This window comes from Amblyomma americanum, chromosome 9 (assembly GCF_052857255.1).
Source record: "Amblyomma americanum isolate KBUSLIRL-KWMA chromosome 9, ASM5285725v1, whole genome shotgun sequence".
Taxonomy (NCBI): domain Eukaryota; kingdom Metazoa; phylum Arthropoda; class Arachnida; order Ixodida; family Ixodidae; genus Amblyomma; species Amblyomma americanum.
The window spans coordinates 148,446,287-148,462,001 of NC_135505.1; the positions used below are offsets into that span (position 1 = coordinate 148,446,287).

The window sequence follows — 15,715 nt, forward strand, 5'->3', positions numbered from 1 at the left end:
CAGTTGCATTCACTACTCAACAAAGGCCTCTCCCATTAACCTCTATGTCTCATGCCAGCTGTGGTTGCCCCAGCCCCGCAAACTTTTCTGCGCACCTGACTCTTTGCCACCCCAGCTATGTCAACCTTGTCACAGAATACACCTCGTTACCCTGAGGAACCATTGCTTATACATCTCTGCCTTGCATGCCCTGTTCAACTCTTGTCATTAATTTGAGATGAGATATCAGTAAGGGGGCTCTGAAACGCCTTCCAAGGAGAGCACATTAACTCCCTTAATCACTGCACTGTGTTGCCATGAAAACCAGAGCCAAATAATACTCTTCTACATGCAGCAGATGACCCACAATCACGCATCAGTTGGCGAGCCCTTCCCGGCGACTTTTTCATGCTCGCGCCCTCCTCCGCCCCCCTGCATCTGCGTAGACAAGGTGAGAGGGGGCCATTGATTAGATTCTTTCAGACGTCAGGCAGCTACCGTGGCCGCGGCCAATAAGCCGCTTAACTCCGGCGGGTTGGGAAGCTCCGCTCCCAGAGGGGGGTCGGCGAAGGAGCGCCTACCTTCTAGCGTGCAAAACGTGACGAGAGGAGAGGGAAAGGCGCTTAGACGTTGAAATTCAAATTTTAACTACAGATAACTCAGCTTCTACAAAGCGCATTTAAAAAAATTCTTGCTGGACACTATTCGTGAAGTGGCGTGCTTTAATATCCCAGGCATGCCGCAACTTTGTTAGAGCCCTCTTCACAGCCCCTTTAACTCGTGTTAGTTCCCTGACCCACTCTGCTCTCTTCATGTCCCTTAACTCTGCCACTTGTCGTTTTCCTTTTCACAGCTCACTCAGTTGTCTTGAATTTAATCAAGCACCGCCTTTAGCATGTAAGTTTCTACACCGTAGGCCAGTACTGGCAAGATACAAATCTCGTACGCATTCCTCTTGAGTGATCAGAATGAGTGAACAAAACTTCATTGAACAGGATTGCTAAGTATGTGGCTGAAATTCCTAGTCTAGGACTGCATTGGACCCTGCTGCAGTCCTGGCCCTTTCCGCCAGCTGTCGCTGACACGAGCTGGACAGCGCGCCCTCCCAGTGCTCAGGTGCAGGATTTTGTGTGCTAGCTAATGTTTGGATTTCTTTGACGCAAATGCCCGTACCATTTGGCATAGGGTTGCTGTTTCATTGCAAAATTGGCAGTTGTTCTTGAATAGGGTGGGGTACATTATAATCATGAGATAGGGATTGTGGAATGTATTGGTTTGAAGTGTTCTGATGGTTACTTCATTTCCTTTGGTTAGCCATTTGTAAATTGGGGGTATACCCGTCGACTAAGTGCGCAATGTTGAAGTATGTCACGATATTACATAGTACTACATCTGTCATATTAGAGAGATGCGGCTGACTCTGAGGAAGGGCAATGGAGTCGAGCATAGCAGTTGGGTGTAATGTTTGCAGAAAGTTTGCAAACACTAGGCGGCTGTGGAAAGCCACCCGAAAAGCCTACTGGATTGTATTGGAATATTGTAACGGATTGTCAGTGGATATGCGTGGAGGCTACTTCGAGCTGCATTTGTTCACCAGTGAGCTTTATTTGAACCTGGTTGCAATGATGGTTGTGATGACTGCACTGATGATGATGATGGCTTGGCTCTTGAGCGTCTCTTGAGGTTTTAGGACATGGATGGTTCAAATTGATCCAAGTCTGGGAACAGCTCCTTTACAAGAGCCCACAGCATGTCCTGCATGCAGAAAGGTATATCGCCTTGTATGTGCCATTCCAGGTCATGTGTGGCTTGCATGCCGTAAAAGAGCTATTGGCTTACAGTGTCCAGTGCAGCCCCTTCCTTGGCAATGTACCTCTTGCATGTGGTATAAAGAGCCCTGTGTGAACAAATCCAATGTAAACATTGTCTGTGCGAACACTTCAGTAGCACAGAATACAACAAAATGAACATGAGTAGATTTCAACACAGTGTAAAGGCATGAAAGGTTAAATTCTTTGAGTACTACAGTCTCTCTCAGAGCCCATGCGCAGGTCTCGAACATTAAACAGTGCATACCATACTGGTAGAGATATGAAGCAGCTGTTCAATAAATTTTCGATTTTCTCCCTACAGAAGGAGACAGGAGTAGAAGCTCTACAACTTGATGGATGTCCTGCCCCCTTTGTAACTTGAAAGTATGCTAGAAATGAGTTTTCTTCAATTAAATATAGAGGCTTTCTATTGCCTCATATTTGACTCAATTAGTGTTTTCATATCGTATTTGGGCTAAGAAGCATGCAGATGCACTCACTCATTGGAGAGTTGTGGCTGCTTGACAAGGTGTTCAGTGAGTTGCGCCAGGAAGCTGAGGTAGGGGGCCCCATTTTCAAGGCCACCAACATGGTAGTCTTCCTGTTCAAAGTCCGTGGAAGCACTCTGAGATGAAACCGGGCTTGCTGGCCACGTGCTTCGCAGAGGGCCTTGGTAGCACCAGGACATCTGCGCCAACCGTGACTGTGCCCAGTTTGCACTGCGTGACCGAGGCTCTGTTGATGGGACCTCTATGGGACGGCATCGGCTCAGCAAGTCGGTCAGACGAGCAGCTACTGTTGTTGCATGGTGCTCCTGCCCTCTTGTGTTGACCTGGGCTAGCCAGTGCTCTTGTGAGCGACACTACAAAAGGGGCTAGTTGGTATCGCACAGTTACTGAAAACTGTGCTTAAAAGATGCAGGGAATGAACACAGACATTGAAACACAAACACCAGGAAGGTGCACAGCATACTACAGCCTCTTCTGGTGCTCATGTCCGGCAACATGGAAACAACGCTCAATTTTTTGTTGTTGTTGCTGCTGCTTCAAGCCGTGCGAATATTATTTTTTCTTTTTCTGACTTTGGCCTGCCATACCCATGAAGCAGCAGTGACCCAATACAAAGAAGGCTGACTTTTACATCTGATGTTCGTGATTGGCAACATTTAAGCAACATTGCTGGATGCTGCTTCCACTGTTCATTTCTCATTATGAAGAAAAGGCCGCAGACATTATCGTGTGGACCAACATATTCATAACATTTTGGCAGTGTTACCACAACTTTCGCTTTCAAGCAAAGTAAGGGAAACATGGTTGATTGTGTTACTCTTGTATATCACAGTAACATTGAATAATATTGAAAAACCTTGTTTCTCATCTGGAAACAAATGAGCAATGTTGAAAGATGTGCTTGGGAAGACAGATGCCGCAGAGAGATTAAGAACACTTGCAGTAGCATTACACTTGCGTATGGATTAAACTTATGCACACAATACTAGTGAGAAAAGGTTGTGCACAAGGACTGATGGACATACAAAATGCATCATCACTCCTCCAACAGTCATGCACCAGGCCACATCATCCTTGTGATATGTCTCTGTATGCAGCACTATGCCTAGTTGGTATCGTCTAACTGTAATGCTGTTGTTATTACTTCCACTTGTCACTACCACCTATGGCGGTGACCGATGTTGCATAGCTGACCTATTAAAAAAACAGTGTATGCAGTTACCACATTCTTGATGTGTGATGCACACTGAATGGTGATGTAGGTTAGAACTTTTTTGTCCAAAAACGCTGTGCAGGCAGTTCAGAGCAGGGGATAAAATATGTTTGAGCCTTGCTGCTTTTGTTCATTAGCATGTCTAGGGAGAACTATGGAGAGCACAGAGGTGATGCAAAAATAGCAAAAGCAGATGCAGGAAAGCAAGAGTAAAGTAAAAGAAATGTCATCACACTTTCCATTTCGACTTCACTCCTATGCTGAATTTTATAAATTATTGCATTAAGAAAAATGGAAAATTAACTTTCCTTTGTAGCCATATGCGTGCACTTGGGTGCATACTAATGAGTCATTACTTCCCTATTTAAAAACTGCCATCATTATAATCTGCTGCTATCGTTATGCACGCTAAATACTTAACAATCCTGCATTTTGCTGGCACCAATCGGTTCTTTTGCGTGCTCTGCGCTCTGGTATCCTTTCAGGCTGCATTAGTGCAGCCTTCATTTGCACAAAATTAATGGAAGAGTAGATGTGTACACCAAGCTCACGCAAACATTGTTAAAAACAAGATTTGCCTTCTTCTTGTCCACGAAACAGTAGAAGAACTTGCCTTTGAAACTTGCTTTCCAGCTCGGGTGGGCTGAATGCGTTGCCTGCCCGTGTCCACTGCAGCTGCGCAATTAAGAGGTGAAGTTGTGTGCAATATTTGCCATGGAAGGAATGCAGCATTCTCCATTTGAATTCAATCCAGAATAGTGTTCTGTTTTTAAAAACAATCAATGTAAACTTTGCAAATTAAATTTTGCTGCAATGGGTCCTGCAAAGCCATGTCAAAGCTTCAGTGCTTCTCCACAAATGTGCATCCCCCCCTACAAGTCAGAAAGTTGGCAGGTTAAATTAGGCTCAGGTCAAGCTAGCTTGCAACATGTATGGTGTTTTTGATTACTTTTCAAGGTAAACAAGATTGCTCTGATAGATTTACTCACAAATTGCACTCACACACCCAAAAGAGCAAAATCATGCTTCTGTTAACATTGGTATGCAAATTACAGGAACTCCAGCATAAATTTATTGGGCATCTTATGTACCTGAACCAATTACCAAACTTAAAGTAGGCTCCTTGTCAATGATATCAGTGGTCCTCAGTGCCAAGGCTTCCAGCCTAAGCCACCCAGGTCTAAGCAACTCAGTGTTGAAACTGCGACTGGAGAGAAATGCATAGATGAATGAGACTAAATTGAGCCAACTCTGATTTTAAAATGCTGGTTGCATCAACAAAACAGCATATCTGTATAAATAATCACCAAAGCAGCCTCTTGTACAGCACATATACCTAGTGTGCATGGGTATTTAAAATGCTTGAAATGCATTTTTAATAGGAGGAGAGTTTTATAAGCTACAACCTTCCCCGGAGACCTTATTCTGTGCTGGAGTTACAAAATAGAATGGCAAGGGGAGTGTAATACACAGATCATGCATAAAATATTAAAACTAACACTGTGAAATACTAGAAAATTTCAGTAATATGTAATCATAATCAGCCAGCAAAAAAAAAAAAAAAACGCCTTGCAACAGAGCGCAGCAATGGTGATCATATCATTTCTGGAAGATAACTTTTGCCTTGGTATTGAGGAACATTAATTTACACTGGAGTTTTCATAACTTAGTAGCACTAATTAAGTATGACTTTGCCCTTTTCTGGGAATACTTTGTGCTGCCAGAGCTAATTGACTGGCACTGTGAATGGTACTTTTAGCACTTTTAGCCTAGATATGAAATGCAGATGGTATTTTCCATCTTATCTACATATCATGTGTTTTCTAAGGATCAATTGCAAGCAAATTATTTTACGGAAGAAAATGCTGAAGTAGTCAGCAGTGTTTTTCGCAAAAGGAGTGAGCGTGGCATCGGTGGCAGTGTAGTGGTATACCAGTAGCCTGCTCGGTGGCCAGCCAGTGCAGCATCAGGTGCTTTGCTGCCAGGCGCTGCTCGAAGCGTCCGCTCGCTGTTGCTGCTGGAAAGTGTGGCCGACGCCCATTACCCGCAGTCACCAAGGGCTGCTGCTTCCTCCGCTGCCACATGATTGCCAGGTAGCCTTTATGCAGCCATCGATTATGTCTGCCTATAGAATTTCTTCTTTCTGTAAAATATGACGTGTGTTTCAGTGAGAAAGAAATGCTCCAGTATATGAAAATAAAAAACATGTATTTCAGCTGGCTGCCTTCGAGCTGGAGCTTGCTGAACTGGAAATTTTCTAGCTGGCCTGCTGGAGACAATTAACGATTAGTAATGCCTTCTGCAAGATGTGTATCAGCCAAGTCCAAAAAAGGCTTTTCTTTTCTTTTTTTGCAGTGTTATATATAATTGTATCGCCTAGCTCTCATGCTGTATTGCCTATGAGACAGAATTTGTCAGAGAGGAGCAGTTATCGCTGCCAGTTTGCCCCCTGAGGTGAGAAAGTGATCTGTTTAATTTTTTTCTATAATTGCTTAAGATCTTCGTGCAGGAATTAATTGGCTTGATTGTTCTTTGAAATGAGGGTGCAGAGGGCGCCCATGACTTTCGTGCGTTAGTGTAAATGCTCGGGCACAGTAACTCCATCGTGACAGAGGCGCTGCTCAGATATGCAGCAATTACGCAGCTTGACTCTTGTGCTGTGTGGTCCAGTATAAAAGGGAACACGGTCGTTGTGCTCATCTTACACACTGGCTATTAAAACATTCAAAATGTAGCTATTTCAGCGTGCCTTCATAATATACTGCGGTGGAAAATAATCAGTTATGAGGATCGAGTTCCGGAGGCACGTGGGACTGAACCACAGCGCTAGACAGCGCGCAGTCAGAACAAGGCGCGATTGGAACACATACACAGTACGTACCACCTCTCGGTGACCGAACCATCCGGCGTGTGTTTGCTTAATAACTTCATCGCACTGCTTTCAGCGCGCAATCACGTAGGCTCACCGAAAGATCCAAGCATGCTCTGGGTTTGCGTTGTTGATTGCGTTACCCATGGCAACAGGAGTGCGACGTTACGCTGGTGACCAATCCCTCCTATTAAGCATAGTGGTTGTTCTGAGACGTGGGGCATAAAAAACGGACACGCTAAAGCTGTCGTTATGAATTCCAAAAGCTCAGCGAGACAAATGAGGCACCAGAAGTGTGTAGCTATCGAGAACTAACTCTCGCGACGGTCAAAACATGAGCAGACGACAGGCGGGGAAACGATCGCAGCGCCATGTTTTGCGGACAGGTCGGAGATGACTGAGTGCATTAAAAGAATGTCAGTAAGCCATGGGCGCTCAAAGCATCATGGGGCGATGAGCTACTTGGTGCGGGACACAGAGTGGCCTATGGCAGTTTGCGCGGAGCTTCCTCGAGACCACCTGAGCCACCATGGGCGCTCCATCATGGAGCGCAGAGCTACTGACTGCTAAATCACAGCTTTTGGCCAAAAAATAAAAAAAACAAACGTTGTTCGATAATCAAGAATGTTTTAACATTTAATATCCTCTCTATAAATTGCAAAAAACGAGCAGAAAAACGTGTAAATGCAAAGTTTGCCCAAAATAATCGATGGCTTGCTCCCCTATTGGCCGAGTTTTGCAGACGACAAAACCCAATAATTCGTGCTTAACAAGTGCACTTTCAAAAATATATATGTTTGTAAAAAAATGTCGCTTAAACACTTTAATAGGTTTTTTAATGGCACTTCAGAAACCAAAACCCTTTTATTTGCGCCGTGTTCTGTTGCGTTTTCGCTACTATGGCTTTTGCGCACTACGTTTGCGCCAAAGTCGTCTGCGCCGTAGACGGAACGCCCATGGAACGCCCACGGAAATGGAAGACGGTAACGCCACTCTCTGTTCCCGAAAAAAAAACAAGAAACAACTGTCTCGCACCAAGTAGCTCAACGCCCCATGTAGTGTTCCTGTATATGCGCAGGGAGCATATACAGGAACACTAGCCCTGCGGGAGCATATACAGGAACACTAGCCCCATGATGCTTTGAGCGCCCATAGTGGCTCAGCTAGGGTACACCCTAGCTCAGGCGCAGCGCCGTCGCAAGAAACTCTACGCGTCCACGGCGCAGGCGAATTTGGCGTGAACGTAGTGCTTAAAAGCCACAGTAGCAAAAACGCAACAGCCAGCAGCAAAACACGACGCCAATAAATGGTTTCTGTTTTCCGAAATGCCATTAAAATCCTCTTAAAGTGTTTAAGTGAGAACGTTTTATGACAAAATATTTATTTTTAAAATTGTGCCTGTTAAGCAAGAAATATTAGTTTTTGTGGTGTGCAATACTTGGCCAATAGGAGAGCAAGTCTAGTTAGACTATTATTTATCTCCAAATTAATTAAGAAACTCATAATGAATTTTAACTTTAAGAAACTTGCAGAGTTGTTTCGCCAGCTTTTTCTCTGGGTAATATTTAGAAACTTTATGAAGTATCATTTTGCAATACCTTGTTTTTATCCTAATAATGCTTTCACAACTTATTATAATTACATTTTTATGATTTCTTACAAAGCAACGTCAAAGCCTTAAAGGCCTGTGGCGCCATCTTCTCCGCAACGCGGAATCCGGGCAGCGTACGTCGGTGCGGCCGTCACATGACAGCGTCTGCATCGACCGCCCGTAGCCGCAGTGGGTCTTCCTGTTGTTTGTAAAGTTTTTGAGGGCTGTGCAGCAGCTGTAGTTTTTTTCTCAAACCACTAAAATTTTGACGAAGAGTATCAGAACCGGCCGCTCTAACCGACAGCCATGGCTCTCAGCGACTCCGACGTAAAGAAACAGGTGGGAAAGCACCGGCGAAGCTCTTGCTTATGATATGAAGTCATCGTGTGTGTTCTCTCTTTACCTTTCAGATAAAGCATATGATGGCTTTCATCGAACAGGAAGCCAACGAAAAAGTCGAAGAAGTCGACGCAAAGGTATGCGTCCGTCGCACGCACGGAGAACCTCGCGCATTTCCGAGCTATGCGCCGGCCCTCCGCCATCGGATATGTTCCGACTACTTCAGGCCTTTATCATGGTTTAACGGTATAGTGAAACCCTGGAGAATTTCCCTAAGGCGGTGCCAGGGTCCTGCGGTAGCTCTCATTTTCGTGTGAATTGCTATTTTTTTAATGACGATATTTTTTTCTACGCAGCATTATGACCTGTTATTTGCCCAGCTAGCTGTGAAACTAGCACCGCGCGCAAGACCATAGCTGGAACTGGTAGTTTCTCGGCATGTGTTACGTTTTTAGTAGACATATATGGACACCTATGTCAACGCAGGCCGAGGCAGAAAGGTACCCACTTTGCGTACTTCGGAGATGCGAAAAAAAAATCCAAAAACCAAATAAAAAATAGCCAAGCTGTTTGATGCATATGCGCAACCAGTGCAGTGTTATAACAAATGTCACATACGTGTTGATGTTCCAGGCTTCAAATATTCAGATGCAATAGCTAGACAGATAACAGGTGTACGTGCATGCATGATGCAATTAATCTGACATATACTTTGGCCGAACTCCGGTTTTAGTTCATTTTGGAAGACATCCAGTGGTTCAGCACTTTCATAGCTATTATGCCTCATTCTGTGAAACATGGCTCATTGAAGTCTTTTCACACACACTTGAATGCAGTGACGCTGGAGGACACCAGGTGATTTGGTGCACATGACCAGCATGTATGTAAAGACATGCACTAACTAGTGCCTGTAACCTTCCATGGATTTGCAGCTCAGATGTACTGCAAAAGCATACAGGCTCGTAAATGACATCCTTGGGAGTACACATCACGATTAAAGTCTTTATGCTGAACAGAATAGCAGTGTTGAGAATTTAAGCCGCCGCGGTGGCGGAGTGGTTATGGCGCTCGGCTGCTGGCCCGAAAGACGCGGGTTCGATCCCGTCCGCGGCGGTCGAATTTCAATGAAGGCGAAATTCTAGAGGCCCGTGTACCGTGCGATGTCGGTGCACGTTAAAGAACCCGCGGCGGCTGCGTTTTTATGGAGGCAAAACGCTAAGGCGCCCGTGTGCTGTGTCAGTGCAGGTTAAAGGTCCCCAGGTGGTCGAAATTATTCCCGAGCCCTCCACTATGGCACCTCTCTCTCTCTTCTGTCACTCCCTCCTTTATCCCTTCCCTTAAGGCGAGGTTCAGGTGTCCAAGGATATATGAGACAGATATTGTGCCATTTCCTTTCCCCGAAAACCAATTATTATTATTATTATTATTAAAGAACCCCAGGTGGTCGAAATTTTTGGCGTCTCTCATAGCCTGAGTCGCTTTGGGACGTTAAACCCCCATAAACCAAACCAAACCAGTGTTGAGGATTTTTTGTGGTGTTGCTTATCCATCTAATTAGTGAGACACCAGTGACATAATAGTTGATGCAGTGATGATAGTTGATAGTTCATGCAGTGTGGATCTTACCTTTTTGGTCAGTGTGTATCCAACTTGGTCTGTTAATTGACTGAGTGTTTTTGCTAGCTCCTGTGGCTGCCTGCATCTAATCTCCTTAGAGTCGGTCTCGCAGGATTTTACTCAGAGGATTGAGGCACATATATAACTCCTATAAGCTTTGCTGGTAGCATAGCAGAGGCTACTAGATTATTACTTTCCTTTATTGCAGTGTTGCAAGGGCAGTCCTTTGGTCACCACTTTTGTATAAAAGAAATACCAAATAAAATGTACTGTGCCCATTGCCGAACAAGTTGAGGTTTGTGGACTAACATAATGTGGTTACTGCAACATGAAACAGAAATGATCTAAAAGGCTTGTAGAGAGTTTCAGGCTTTTTCCTGGTTTTTGTTGACTTACTGGTGTGTATGTGTTCATCACAAAACTAATAGATGGCTTTTATTGTTAATTTTTGATTAAAAATGCAACTGAAAGAGTCTAGCCCTTTTCTTTGTTCAAAACATCCTTAGTTTTTTAACTGGTGTTGGACTGAAAAAAAGATTTAGCAGAATATAAAGGTTGGAAACTAATGGTCCAGAACATGGCGGGTGAAGCCGAAGGTATCAACAACAGACGGATGTTGGAAAGTGCTCGATTGCCTTGTAGTCATGCTGACTTGTACCTCTGTAGCACAGCTTCCACGTACACCCAAAATGTTTGAAATGTGATCAGCATTTTTAGAACATTGGCATTGATGTTAGGCCATTGGTCACCTGCATTCATGTGCCACTGCACTGGCTGTGTTATGTGTGAACCATGGTGGCATAGACATGGTGGTGTGGCAACAGTGGTTGATATGTTCTTCCTTTTCTTCATTTTACTATTAACTATTCTGAATTTTAGGAGTCTGCTATGCGGTCCACACAGCTGCAACTTGATACAAAGGGTATAGTCATCATCTCATGCACAGGGAATCGTATGATGATGATGGTGGTGGTAGCTATACCCACATATATTTGGTGACCATTAAAACTCAAGCCTCACCAGGTTGAGTGAGCAGAACCAGTAAGTGCAAATTTAATCTGACACAGTGCGACCTCTTCCCCCTTCCACCCCCCCCCCCCCCCTTAGGCGGAAGAAGAGTTCAACATTGAGAAGGGCCGCCTGGTGGCTGAGCAGAGGCTCAAGATCATGGACTACTATTCACGCAAAGAGAAGCAGGTGGAGCTGCAGCGCAAGATGTGAGCCCTCATCTTTCTGTCTGGTGGTAGTGCTGCGTGAACATCCAGCAGGCATATCAAAGCTGCATCATGCTTACGAAACAGAACAGATTGAATGTGTCATTTGTTTCAGGTCTTCCATAAGTTAAAGTGTACTTTGTTGGCAGATTTTCTGCAAGATTAAGGGCATTGGTAATATGGGACCTAGGCACAGAAAAGCGTGAGCTTTTTAATTGATATGAAGATTTACCTCCCTCCCAGTCTCTCTCGAAGCTGCTGTGGTAAACACAAGCTTTAGTGTGGCGTGCTTAAGTGAGGTCCCTATTTGTGGATACTTGTGTCTGATAGATAAGCAAAAATGTTGGGACAGAAACCAATGGACTTAGATTACTCGCCGTGTTGTGTTTCCGTCACATCCGAAATGTTTTTCTTCTGTCTGAAGGAAGGCCCTCGTTGAGCTATGCAGCAGGCCTCTGGCACTTGGCATCCGTTGCTTGTGTGCACTATGCTAGCAGCCACTCATGAACCATGGTGGGATGCAGGTTTGTTTATAACAGAGGGGAAGATGGCAAGTTCTTGGAGCCAGACTGGTTGGTTTTGATGCATTCTGCAGGAATAGTGTTTTCCTCAAGTGACGAAGCCAAGGAGCAAGTCGAGCCACACGCTGCACGCGTCTTATCCCATGAAAATTTAACCATATTTAACAACTGCCAGCCTCTCCCTTCTTAAATAGGTCCAAACTTTTGTGGAACCTGCTGACTGCATCCTTTTGTTAATATCAGATATACATAGCTTGTGCTTCAGGTCATTGAAGATGCAGATGTGTTTGGCACTAAACTGTAGTCCTGTGCCACAAAGATGTTGCTTGAACTAGGAATCTAGCAGGCACTGAGCACTACAGATGATGTTGATTTGCTTGGTCCCTATGTGGTAATGGGGACTGTGGTATTATGTCTGTGGCTGTTCTTGGTTTCCACTCTGTGTATGCAGTGGGTATGCAGGGGACTGTTTCTGACCTTTGTTTCTTGGGACATCGAGTATGTAAAAAGCAGTGGGAAATTTTTTTCCTGCCTAAATAATTCAAGTGATGGTGGATTGCACTCTGATTTTGCTCCTTCTCATGGTGGATTGTGTTGCACTGTACTTCTCACTGTTTTATAGTGGGCCCAAGTTCTACACTGCAAAGTCAGGAGTGTGAAATTGGGACGGCAGTGGATGGGCTCAAGGTGAAGCGCTTGTGCCTATTCGACTGCAGTAGTGAACAAGTGCTCTCCTCGGAACCCAGCTGCTGTGGCCAGTTTTTCCACTTTTTGCAGCAGATGATGTTTATGGGTGGACTTCTGGCATGGGCCTGTGCGTGGCTCTGTAGACATGTTTCACATGTCTCACATCAGGGGTGCTATGTGCCAAATGGGTGCAGGGCACTGCCACTGGATGGTGCTGTGGGCAATTGCATCAGAGCCATGCAGGCACACGCGGATGGAGTCAAAGTGAAGGTGTGAGGAAGAAGCTAGCACAGGCAAGAGTGAATGAATGTGCTTTCTTGGCTCCTTTGCTTGCATTCCAAAGGCTGTGGTGGAGCAGGAGAGGTGGCCTGAACTGTGTGTTGCATTTATGCGCTCGGATGTTCCAGCTTTGTGCATTTGGTGTTGCCTTGAACGTGGCTCTCTGTCCTTCTTGCCCGGTGCGCATGCAGCCAGAGCTCCAACATGCTGAACCAGGCACGGCTGCGGGTGCTGCGTGAGGGCGAGGAGCACATACGCCGGGTGCTCGAAGAAGCCCGCCGCCACCTTGGGGACATCACCAATGACGATGCCCGCTACCGGGAGCTGCTCGAGAAGCTCATCCTCCAGGGGCTGCTGCAGCTGCTTGAACCAGAGGTGGGTAATCACTCACTGATTTCTCAGCTGGTGTGTCGAATAGGCAGAATTGGAAGTACTGATTCGCCAGATATGCATGATGTACAGGCCTTCTTGTTTGGCGTCTCTTGTCAATGTCTCGTTTGTCATTTCATATAAATTTCTGTCCCATTCTTGGCATGCGCTGGTAGGTGCGAAAGAATGTGTTTCGTTCTCGTATCCTATATCCCACATTTGAAAAACATAGCGTTAGAATTTCCAATACCTGTTGTTTTCATAGCAGCCATGAAAAGAAAAGAAATAGCAAGAGGCCTGCTACTTTAGCCCTGATTGATATCAGCATTCAGTGCATTTCATTCAGCTCATATGCTAGGCACACTGCTGAATTCTAGTTTCAGATATGACTGGTGTGGTCACTACTGCAGAATTTGCTCACTGCTACTGCTAACATGCTATATGCTGACATGCACTGCCAGGAGCAAAAAGTATTAGAATGGACAGTTGGGTTAGTTAGTATATGTTCATTTTGGGTAGAAAACAGCGTGAACGGGCAAAAGACAGAACTTTCGTCCGTTCGCGCTGTTTTATACCCAAAAGTGAGGAAAAAGGATGTAGTTAAACCTGGATAAATAATGAAATCGAGAAAAGTCTGCAATTTTTTGTTACATCCAGTTTTTTGTGTGGAAACTCGAAAGGACTGTGCAGAACAAAAGCCAGAATGAAAAGTAAATGCAGATGGAATCGCCCACCAAACGTTCGCAGTAAATTCCCATTACTGTAACCATTTAGACATTTTGCGATCGCGTTGATAACGAGAGTGTGGCAGGATGTGCCACCACTGCCTCTGCCGATGATCGCAAGACTCCGCTATGCGTTAAAAGAGGGAGAGTGGGTGAGTCGGAAACAGCCTCCTCTCTCTGCGGTCTCATTTCTGGCAGACTTTTCCCTAGAGTTCCTGGCGCTCTTCGCCATCGCTGCTCCTGTCGTGCACCTTGTCTTGGCACCTGAATCGTGCGAGCAACTGGCATGCGATTGGCATTGGCATGCACTGTTCATCCCGTGCCTTCTTTCCTGCGTCCCGTTTTTTTGCATGGCTTTTAAGCACGAACTGTAATAGTGCCACTTGGAGTGACACTTTAAAAGCGAAAGCTGCAGAGACTGCTGCCTTTGTCACTGTGAGGCTCCGATCACGCTGGAGCATAGGGCTCTGTGTCAACTGTGCTTGCTCCTTGCGATTATAGACGTTCCTCTCATTGTGTGACTGCAATGAGAGGAACATGTTTTGTCATCATTAAACTTTCGCACAATTTCGCCAAATTTCAAGTAATGCAGCACTAGTTAATAGCAGATACTAGTCGGCGTGGCTAGTTCGTTATATCAAGGTAGACCACTGCATTGCCTTTGTTACGTAGAGTTAGCATATGCGCGGGCTTTAATGGGAGTGGTGTTGGGAAATTCATAACCTTTGTAATGTCAAGGCATTCGCTACATGTAGGTTTGTTACATCCAGGTTTAACTGTATATACTGTACATACCGTGCAAGCTTATGTTAAGCTTTATCTCAGTGCCATGTTTCGGCTGTGCTTAGCGTTGAGTAGCTGAAAGTGGTCCATTTTATCTGCAGGCATGTCGTTTTGGTCCATCATGCTCCTGCTTCTCAGAAGTGCTGAAAACTGTGCGCTCAGTGGGGTGTACACAAGGTTTGGTCTTGACAGTGCAATACCTTTTTCTGTGCAAACACAGATGTTTCACAGTCTTCAGTACAGTGTTTTGACTTGTAAAGGAATTCACTGCCCCCTTTCACTTAGCTGGCCAGTTACTTCAGTTGCAGCTTCTGAGCTTGTGCGGGGCCGTCTTTGTGGTGTACGTAGAGTGCGAATGCACTTTCTTGCAACTTGGGCTTGCGCAGGTGGCAGTGTTCTGTCGGCCGAAGGACAAGAGGCTGGTGGACCTGGACGCTGTTGCGCGGAAGTTCCAGGAAGCAACAGGCCAGTCAGTGCATCTTACTCTGGAGCCCGGTTTGTCAGAGGCGGCGTGCGGCGGAGTGGAGCTGTTGGCTAAGCGGGGCCGCATCCGCGTCTCCAACACGCTTGAAAAGCGGCTTGACATGATCTCCCTCCAACTTCTACCACAGATCCGCACTGCACTGTTTGGTCGGAACCCCAACCGCAAGTTCTCCGACTAGGCCAGCCTTCAGATTTTAAGTGCGGTTTCATCCAGTGTAGTCAGGACCCTGTGCTAGTGTAGTGCAGCATTGGGCTGAATGTCTTGCTCGTGTATCCATGGCATATTGCACGAGCTGCTGCATGCGGTTGCAGAGCGCTGCACTTTGCGCTTGCTGTCATCGCATTGCAGGCTGTACATGTCTGATCCGGTTTCCGTATTGTTACGAATCACTGTATTTACTTATTTTGACTTGATTGTAATTCTGTTCCAATAAAAACGTTGCATTCATTGCAAGTGGTGTCGCTGATAAAAGGCGTCTAGCTGTTTTTGCTGCTTGGTGAAAACAGCCAGTTGCGCTTATGTGCCATTTCTTGCTAACCTTTGACTCTTGTGCTTAATTGCATTCATTTTTTTTTTGTATAGGATATAAAATTGCGTCACCCCGTAATTCAAGATAGTCTTTCGTTTTTTAGTTCCGAGAGTTCTAGCTAGAATTAAGTTACGTGGTGTAGTATTAGTGAACAATCATAATGTGCTTGCCATGTTGAGCTGCTTATATTGCGAAA

General features: G+C 45.3%; 2 protein-coding genes across 4 annotated transcripts; one reads left to right on the plus strand and one right to left on the minus strand.

Annotated features, from left to right (window-relative positions):
* Positions 1–47: 47 nt before the first annotated feature.
* LOC144104854 (uncharacterized) lies at positions 48–6,744 on the minus strand. Of its 3 annotated transcripts, none has more exons than XM_077638065.1 (6): positions 6,479–6,744; positions 5,446–5,655; positions 4,126–4,187; positions 2,291–2,622; positions 1,819–1,876; positions 48–1,734 (listed from the first exon to the last, which is right to left on the minus strand). In XM_077638065.1, exons 1-6 carry the CDS (start codon positions 6,603–6,605, stop codon positions 1,666–1,668), a joined length of 858 nt encoding a protein of 285 aa, XP_077494191.1. In that variant the 5' UTR covers positions 6,606–6,744; the 3' UTR covers positions 48–1,665. The 3 variants fall into 3 exon arrangements, with proteins under 3 accessions (XP_077494191.1, XP_077494193.1, XP_077494194.1); XM_077638067.1 differs by having other exon boundaries at positions 6,394–6,744; XM_077638068.1 differs by having other exon boundaries at positions 6,383–6,744.
* Positions 6,745–8,103: 1,359 nt separating this feature from the next.
* Positions 8,104–15,443, plus strand: Vha26 (V-type proton ATPase subunit Vha26). Its single transcript, XM_077638070.1, has 5 exons — positions 8,104–8,311; positions 8,383–8,448; positions 11,036–11,145; positions 12,821–13,004; positions 14,893–15,443. The coding sequence occupies exons 1-5, from the start codon at positions 8,279–8,281 to the stop codon at positions 15,166–15,168; spliced, it is 669 nt and encodes a 222-aa protein (XP_077494196.1). The 5' UTR covers positions 8,104–8,278; the 3' UTR covers positions 15,169–15,443.
* Positions 15,444–15,715: the final 272 nt, after the last annotated feature.

Bases quoted from the DNA above. Each gene is read 5' to 3' on its own strand.
- LOC144104854 (XM_077638065.1), bottom strand. From the start codon at position 6,605: ATGCCCCACGTCTCAGAACAACCACTATGCTTAATAGGAGGGATTGGT. The intron at 4,188-5,445 runs GTATACCACTAC...TTAATTGCGCAG, and splicing joins GGCCACCGAGCAGGCTACTG to CTGCAGTGGACACGGGCAGG. The intron at 1,735-1,818 runs GTAAGCCAATAG...TTCTGCATGCAG, and splicing joins AAGGGGCTGCACTGGACACT to GACATGCTGTGGGCTCTTGT.
- Vha26 (XM_077638070.1), top strand. From the start codon at position 8,279: ATGGCTCTCAGCGACTCCGACGTAAAGAAACAG. The intron at 8,449-11,035 runs GTATGCGTCCGT...CCCCCCCCTTAG, and splicing joins TCGAAGAAGTCGACGCAAAG to GCGGAAGAAGAGTTCAACAT. The intron at 11,146-12,820 runs GTGAGCCCTCAT...GTGCGCATGCAG, and splicing joins GTGGAGCTGCAGCGCAAGAT to CCAGAGCTCCAACATGCTGA.